An 8,921-nucleotide genomic window follows, 5' to 3' on the forward strand; every position below is an offset into this window, starting at 1 on the left:
TGAGGTGGAGAAAGCTTGATGAAAGAACCCCGAGGTGGAAAAATCTTGAAATATAAAAATCCTGAGGTAGATAAATCTTGAGATATAAAAATCCTGAGGTGGAAGACTCGATAGAAAAATCCTGAGGTGGAAAAAGCTTGATGAAAATAGTCTGAGGTGGATAAATTTTGAAATATAAGAATCCTGAGGCGGAAAACTCGATAGAAAAATCCTGAGGTGGAGAAAACTTGATGAAAGAATCCTGAGGTGGAGAAAGCTTGATGAAAGTACCCCGAGGTGTAAAAATTTTGAAATATAAGAATCCCGAAATGGAAAAAGCTTGAAATGTAAAGATCCTGAGGTGAACAAATCTGGACATATAAAAATCCTGAGATGGTAAAGACCCAACACAAAAAACCTGAGATGGAACAACATTGATGCAAGGATCCCGAGGTGAATAAATCTTGAGATGGAAAGATCCCAAGGTGGAAAAATCTCGTGACACGAAGATCTCGACGTGGAAAATCTGTGGAATACGCAGAGCTACGCCGATGACCGTCGTCCGTGTCGACGCTGACGAGAAATACGGGCGCGTTCGTCTCGCGTTACTTCATCAGAGACGTTCGTAACAGAGAGGACGAAGAGGTCAGCGTACCGCAGCCGCGCATCCGGCAGAAACGGGACTGGGAAGCAATTGGATATCGTATATAGGTAAGCAACTAGTCGCTGACGTCGGCGACACTCTTGCGACTCTTCGACAACGGACGCGCACGGCTCGAGTTGCGTTCCTCGCTCCGCGTGCAGACGCCACCCTTGACCCATTCACGATCCTCAAACGATCAACCATTAAACTTGAACGCTGAACGCTCGAAATTTCCTCCTTCCACCTCGAGAATCGACCACTTTAGAATTTTTCAGCTGTAATCGTCATTACGAATCGATTGTTGGGTTTGTTTCGAGAGTAGCTACGCAGGTTAGGTCACGTTCCGGAAAGGTTTCGTCCCATTGTGCGTAATGGGGCAATAAACATCTAGGCCTGCTTCTGTCCGACGAGCCAGGCTCCTGTTTACCCGAAGTGAGTCACTGCGCCCTTCCATCGAACGGTAAAAATCTCCACGGTTTTGAAACGCGTACACACGGTGCGCTTTCTAGTGCAAAGGTCGCTTTTGTGCAAAGTCCAACGTCGATCCATGGTCGTTAAGCACTAGGTCATCCCCCCACTTTAGAATATAAACCAGCGGCGCGCAACCGTTCGGTCTAATAATACATAAAATTTTGTTTTTAGGGAAAGGAATGAATATCCACTTCTCGGACGACAGATCGTTACGTTACGAAAACACCGGACTCTTCGTAACAGAATATTCGAAGGCGTCGCGGGGACTCTCAAAAAAGTGACGAGGCGACGAGGAATGAGAATAGGAGGATCGAATTACCGCGACGGAGACTGGAAGAGCAAAGAGAGCCGAAGGAAGTCGAGAGACGGAAAGTTACGTGGAATGCAAGCGTGAAAGCACAGGGAAGGGGAGATAAGAAAGGGCGAGGAGACGATTAGAGGACGAGGAGGTCAGAGGACAAGTGAAGCCCACGCGAGGGATAACAGCAGAGGGAGAGGTTGGATGGCTATCGGATATGACACGAGAAAGGTGCTGACGGTTAAACGAACGCTACCGTGGGCAATGAATTATATTGTCCCTCCTCTTCTACGGTCAGGTCAACACCGACCGACGTATTAGTTCCATCGTTAGGTTTTAGCAACAGTAAAGACTGAAATCACCCAAAATAAAAATTAATTCGGTTTTAAAAATGAAGGTTTTTTTTTTAGTGAGTAATAGCCCTATTTGTAAGCGATAAATGCGTTCTTAGGTGGCGAGGTCGGACTCAACGTAAGAGAGGAGGGTTAATTGCTACACAGAGGCCACCTACAGGTAGGACATAGGGTTTTAGAGACAAAAATAAAAAGAGTAAAAGGTAAGTAAATCTTCCATATTTCTCCGACGCCTCCAGAACAATCCCTAGCATCCCAATTACCAGTCAGTTCCTACTAAAGATATTTTTCATTGTTTATAAATTGTATGTACTGTCTAGTCAAAGAAACCTAACCCAGCACAAAATATTTCAACTTGATAATTACTATTGCATCAATCATGGGTATAATAGTACAAATATTCTTCATTGTTTATACATTTTATGTACTGTCTAGTCAAAGAAACCTAACCCAGCACAAAATATTTCAACTCGATAATTACTACTGCATGGGTTTACCTAATGCTATTCTATTCATACCTAGCTACTCCCCACAGGAGTCAACCCTCCCACCCCGGAATTCTTCAGCAATTAACACTAAACCTACCCTGGTTTCATTTGCTCCTATTTATATTGCGATCGAACGAATGACCAGTCTTAAAGACACTTTTTTCAATCGAAAAATATTTTACCTAGTATTTATATATAATTTATATATTGCATTAGCGTATCAAGAAAGTCCACATCAATCTTTGGTAGGCGGTACAGGTCTGAATATATCGGAATTGTTTAAAAAGAGTAACACGTGTACATCCCTTAAAATGTTGTGGAACAAAACGTTACCTATGTAATTCAATAGAAAGAATAATCCTGATTCATTCCAACCGACAAATGTCTTCTTCTAAAATAATTTTCTTATTTTAAGAAATAGTAAAGAATTAGACTTCTTCATAGAATATAAATTCTTCTTGGAATATAAATTCAAATGTGTGTTGGAATTTTTCTTAAAAATTGACACGAACTTTTTGGTCAACCCAATGTATAAGAACTGTGTATACAAATTTGAAAACGTATCCATGAAAATACCCATATCTAAGGATCTACAAACGAGACAATGGCGCAACAGGTGTTGAAGGCTCTGCGCACGAACGATGCTCGAGTCGGTAGCGAGTCGTGTTCGACGTCTAGGTTAAATTAGGAAGGCCACGTGCAGATTGCACGGGGGTCCGACGGGGGACCGCGCCAGGGTACGGGACTCGAGGGTGGTCTGGCAGGCGAGGTTAACGTTGGATCGAGACCCGGCCGTGCGGTAAAACGACGCTCTGGCGTCGGCGCAGCGACGGCAGCGTCCGTTCGTGCCACTCGAGATCGCGGTATGTTAAAAGCCTTATTCCCCCTCTTGGCTCTCGGATAAAGCGCCGCGGCGCATGGAAAACCGCAGACACCCGACGCTTCTCCAAAGAACCACCACTTCAAAAGCTTTCGAACTTTCTTCTCCAGACCCGTCAGGCACCCCGCCGCCGAGGATACACTTATGGATCATGCGACTTCTGCGTTTACTCACGCGAAACCGAAGGGGGATGGTAAAGTTAGCGACGACGTCGAACGAACGAATTACCGGTGGCGATCGGTCTGGCTTCAAGTTCGAAATTGTAATTTATTCTGGTACGGGAGTGTTAAGTTGCACCAGGTATAAAAAAATACCGGGGGTTGATGTTGATTGCAAGTGGAATTAAAATATTATTTTTCGGTAGATTCGGTAGATTGTAATCCTCTCCTCGAGCAACCCTTTTCAATGAGTACAGGGTACACCAGGTATAAAAATGGCGAGGATTAATGCTAATTGCAAGTCGAATTAAAACCATATTTTCTGTAGATTCGACAGATTCTGAATTGGTTAAATAAAGAGTACTAATCCTCTCCTCGAGCAACCCTTTCCAATGACTATAGGCTACACCAGGTATAAAAATAGCGAGAATTAATGTTAATGGCAAGTCGAATTAAAACAATATTTTCTGTAGATTCGACAGATTCTGAATCGATTAAATAAAGAGAATTAATCCTCTCCTCGAGCAACCCTTTCCGATGACTCAAAGTATTCTGAATCGATACACGTAAACACATTCCGAACAGAGTCTAAACCATAAAATCTAAACCATAAATAAAAAAAAAAGCCGATGTTATTCCACGAACCGAACATCTCTCGCGCGTCCATTCTCGATCACGTGAGGTTGAAGTAATCGGAAGTCGCGCGATCCTCGTCAACCGAGCGGCCACGTAGCGCCCGATACGAGAAGCATGACCGAGCAGGGAGTCCCCGATTACGCGCACCGAGGTACGTACACACTGCGCCCCGCTACCCATTCGCCGCATGCCAAGATACCGTTGGAAATTATCTTAAATTCGCGGTCCCGGGGCAGCTAGATATCCACGCGCCTCCTATCGTTCCTCTCTGTATCGCGCGTAGACAAAACTAGATTAGAAATGCGCATTGTCTAGGTCAGGGTCGGCGTGTATCAATGCCCGTTTCGATACGGTGCGATCGCGCGGCACGCGACCACCGTCTCTTCTTTCGCGATTTTCCACGCGCCGACCGAACGCGAATGGAAATCCAGGGGTATTGGAAACAAGTGGAGACTTCAAGAGTCCCTTCTGTAGCCCAAAGAAATTCTGGCTCTTCTGTAGCCCAGAAAATAAATATGTCTATCGACTTTTATGAATATCCCACTTAACACATTGTTAACCGGTAAATTCGTGCATTATCTATATCAATTTATGAAACCCAGGGCGATACAAAAAAAATTATATAGTTATGTAAGAGTATAGTACGTAAAATATTTCAATTCGGTACGTTGGTAAACTATAATTAAATTATATTGGACTTTATCCAGATTGTTTGAATTTCTTCTGTGTAAAATTGCCGGTCAACAATGTGTTAATAACCCTGTTATTAGAACAAAACAGCTAAGCGAAGCGAGAAAACCCTTCAACCATTTTTTCGCGAGCCTCCTATTCCCCCTTTTTATTGCTCTTCGATGACCATCGCTTATGAAGCATTTATTTCCACAAAAGGAATTGGTGTTTATAAAAGAAAAAAATGAAACTAGCCCGAACGAGTTTATGGGCTCGTGAGTGCGAATGACGAGTGTTTGGGTAGGTGCGACAGATGATCTCGCAGAATGTTTACGTTTGGGGTATCGGTTGCGGCGAGAAGAAACGGAAAACGAGTACCGAGAATCCGTGCAGGGTTTTGGGCTCTTTGTGGCGCGTAACACGAGCGCTGTAACCGGAGTATACGTGTGGGTGCTGTACATGTGAAACCATGAAGTACATACCATGAAGTATATACCATGAAGTATGTACAACGTGATAAAGGATGGACAATCGGAGTTTTTGTGCATCGTAGTCGCCCGTGCCCTTGCTTTTGCTGTTTTCAGACCAATTACTATTATTTAGACCAATACCAATTCTTCATTATCGTAAACTATACGTTAAGAGAATAAATCGCCAGTGTTCCACGCCACAGAGATGATATAGCATCAGTAGGAAATAAAGCTACAGTATCATGTCCCTATTCCCGGCTCTATTCCCACTGAGGATCCCTATCAACCCTTTGCACTCGAGAGGTGACTCTCAGTCACCATTAGGTTTCACGCAGCAAATCTACAATACCTAATGTTTTTGTAGGTTTAATTTCTTTGGAGTTCGAAGTGTCAATAAAATGACTGTCGGCGAGGTAAAGGTGAGCTTATTCTCAAATCTAGATAGCTTAGAATTCACGGCAATAGAATGCTAAGAAACATCTCGAGTTGCTGGCAGATACCAGAAAAAAGACCTCGTGTGCAAAGGGTTAACACGTTGAACGCCACGTCACCCATATATGGGCGACAGAGCTTTTCAGTATGGAACTTGAGCAATTAATTTCAAGGGCTAACAAGAGACCGTCATGCAATAAAACAAAAGACAGTGTCTCCGAGGACCGTTCAGCCCTAAACGGGCCAATTAGAACTCGAAACGGTCAGCTCTCGACACGTGGGGGACAGGACAGAGACTGCGTAACGCGATACGGAAGAGGTTGACCCGTGTAACTCAGGGTCTCGGGCCACGGGACAAGCTAGGGAATTTGTCACGACTCCCCCGCCTATGCTTAGTTTCCAGTTCGCTTCGACCAATTTCCCAGACCGATCGAATCCTTTTCACGTTATTTACGATCCGTGCAACACGATCCATCGCTCCGAATCGGGATTTATCGTTCTCTGAGGGACCTAAGGCCCTCGTAAGACGAGAGGGAGTAAATTAAAGACTTCTCAGGGAGTAAATTAAAGACTTGGGTTGAATGCTCATTCGGCTGGGGTTCGCGGGTTGAGATACAAGAGAAACGAAAGAAACCTAGTATTAATTCAATCAGTTTTAAGGGTATACAGTGTTTACAGCGCTGCACAATGCCGTTTGATACGCGTACTGTCTCCATTTCGTTCGCCATCTTTGAACCACCTTGGATACATCTAGAGTTCTCTGGATACGCTAGGTTCAATAAAATTCCTGAAGCAGAGGATGAAGTGTAAAGTAAGAGTACTTGCGACGGAGGAACGATCGCTGTCACCAAACCTGGCGTCCAAGGGATTAGTGTCCAAGGACCCGACACTTTCTAACTCTTTCTGCTTGGGACGCGTATCAAACGCTCAGTGAAGCTTTGCAACCACGGTCGAGTCGAGTCGAAGGGTAACCGAAAAGATGGACGCGGAAGAGTCGATGGATACGAATGGACCGTCGGGTTGCAAATAAATACTCACTATTGCTAAGAGTGGTGGTGGTGGTCGTCAGCTGATGCTGCGAGTGGGTCGACGGCGGATTCACGGTTTGGCGTCTAGAGAGCGTCGCGTATTGCGTCGCCAAGGTGTCGTTGGACGACGGAGCGTAGCTCCAAGCGGTGGCGTCCACCGCTGATCCGACCCCGGTGGTCGTCTGCTGCGTTGGATAGGATGGACTGTATCCTCGAAAGCTTGGTCTGCCGCAGAAGGGTTGCGAGAAACCGGGCAGGGCTTGGTGAGTCACCGTGCCGGATGTCTTGCCGCTGGCTCCGTAGTCCTCGGAGATACCTGATAGACCGGAGTTCAGACCTGTTCGAACAGCGATTGGATAGATAATTGCAGTGGTAAACGAAGAATTACAACTTAAAGAAGCGTGGTTCGATATTTTGGGTTTAGGCTCTTTCTGAATATATCTACAGTCAGTAGTACTCTCAATAAGTACTCTAAAATAAGTACTCTCTATGTCTATTTGAAGAAATTTCTCGAAATTAAATCATAGGCTCGAGACGATTCCAAATGAATTTTTCATTGTAAACATATGTATATATGAATAAACTTTGCACGTGTATATATTAGGTTGCTCCAAAAATTTCTTCTATGCACTCAATTACCTTGTGTGGTGTTTATATAGACAACCTAATTTCTCAGACGTTAATGATGTAACAGTAATGAAGCAAAATGAATCGTACGCAATTCAATAATATAACATTAAGCATAAAATATTGTGTATGCATGACTTATTAATGAAATGGAAATGGAATTACCAAACCTGTCATTTAATTTAGACAAAGTCTTCGATAGACATAGAAGGTGCGAGTACTTATGGTGATTGACTGTATAAGAAGTTATAGATCTCGTTTAAAAAATTAGTCAAAGAATTGTCAAAGACTGTCTTCCACAGTAAAATAATCTTACGATTAGTGTAACACGGAGGGGTGCAATTTTTAAAGCTGCAAGTGTCTGAGGATGTTCCAAGATATTAAAGTAGCCGTGTAAACAGAAGAGTTTGATTCTTTAACCTGTAACAACGTACGAGGCTCGTGGTACAGAATTCGAGTCGAAGATGAAAAACACGAGTCAGGCACGTCGTATGAATTCTACAGTAGGTCAAAGGGTTAAATAAGATTTTTGTCTGGAACAAGATTCAAACAATTTTAGAGAATGGTCGTAGGGATTAGTTACTTGGAGCGTTCCAGAGCTGCTGAGGTGAGGTGGTCAGTTCCGTGGGGCTGCCGGTCATGTATGGAAGTGACGAGTAGGTCCCTGCGCCGGCTCCTGTCGCGCTGGCAGTCGTCATTGCGCCACCCACGCCCATTGCGCGATACAACGTACTGAAACACACAGAGAAAGCACATGTAATTAATCAATCAAGAGAACAAGGGATGCGTTAAATAAATTTAAATAAATTAATAGTTTAAGCCAGTATCGTGAACTCGGAAAACCTTCCACCTAATCTGACCCTTGCATAGATTGGCTAGGATGCAAGATACCCCGCTCACAAAGTCATACATACATTATTCCTCAAAGAATCTCAATTCTAATACCTAATTTTTCTTCCCAGTGATCATTATGCAAGCTTCGAAAATGATAGAATTAAGGCACCCGACTTTAATTGACTTAGATACCTCACCCACAAAATCATACTCTCCCTAAAAATGATCACACCTTCTCCAATCCCTTCACTATCAACGCCTCCTGCATTTGATCAAAGAATCCCAATTCTAATACCTAATTTTTCCGCTCAGTGCCAATATGCAAGCCTCTAAAACGTCCAATTATATCAACCGTAGCCAGTGTCCCATCTCACCAAGTCGCATAATCGCCAATCAGTCCCGCGAGACCGCTACACGCCTCTGCCCATGGGATTTCGCACCACGCGCCCCGAGAACCCGTCCGTCGCGTACTCGATACGGCTGGAAAGCGAGTCCCGTCGACGCTAATGTCCCGCAGGAGGCCGGAAACAAGAACCGTTCACCGATTCATCGGCCCGTAAATGCGGGCGCGTGCCAAACCGGGACGTTTTTCGATGTTCCCTACCGACCAGCGACTACCGCGAACACAACTACTCCATTACCATTACCCACTGCCATTACCTCCGCCATTACCGCTACCGTTACCATTAGCGTCGGCCGCTATACCTGGGCCCAGGCCCGAGAACCCCGCGGTTGCCATCCGGGGGCTACGGCGGACCTGGGGGCCACTCTTTGGAAACTAGAGAAAGTTGTCTAACAGGAAATAATGGCGATAGTATCGCGTAAATTGCGCGCTTTTAAAGGAAGCGTGTATTCGTCGAAGGTGCATCTAGGTAGCTATCTATGTAGCTAGGAGATTTCTTGTACATTGGAGAATTATTAAATTATAATGAAAATATCGCGTCGATGAACTTTG

At 44.4% G+C, this 8,921-nt stretch overlaps 1 protein-coding gene and 1 long non-coding RNA gene across 6 annotated transcripts in view; one reads left to right on the forward strand and one right to left on the reverse strand.

The window, feature by feature from the left end:
• The window catches only part of LOC128895612 (uncharacterized), a 3,498-nt gene extending 1,237 nt beyond the window's left edge, over positions 1–2,261 (forward strand). The window contains exons 2-3 of one of the 2 annotated variants that reach the window (XR_008461829.1): positions 5–1,187; positions 1,265–2,261. This is a non-coding gene — a long non-coding RNA (uncharacterized LOC128895612). The remainder of the gene's footprint in view (positions 1–4; positions 1,188–1,264) is intronic. The other variant, XR_008461828.1, reaches the window with a different exon arrangement.
• Positions 1–8,921, reverse strand: part of LOC128895591 (box A-binding factor-like) — a 66,476-nt gene that overhangs the window by 6,520 nt on the left and 51,035 nt on the right. For all 4 annotated transcript variants that reach the window (XM_054158309.1, XM_054158308.1, XM_054158311.1 and 1 more), the window contains 2 exons: positions 7,716–7,864; positions 6,516–6,842 (listed from right to left, as the gene is read on the reverse strand). In XM_054158309.1, coding sequence (XP_054014284.1) covers positions 6,516–6,842; positions 7,716–7,864 — 476 coding nt within the window. The remainder of the gene's footprint in view (positions 1–6,515; positions 6,843–7,715; positions 7,865–8,921) is intronic.

This window comes from Hylaeus anthracinus, unplaced genomic scaffold (genome assembly GCF_026225885.1).
Source record: "Hylaeus anthracinus isolate JK02 unplaced genomic scaffold, UHH_iyHylAnth1.0_haploid 5, whole genome shotgun sequence".
NCBI lineage: Eukaryota > Metazoa > Arthropoda > Insecta > Hymenoptera > Colletidae > Hylaeus > Hylaeus anthracinus.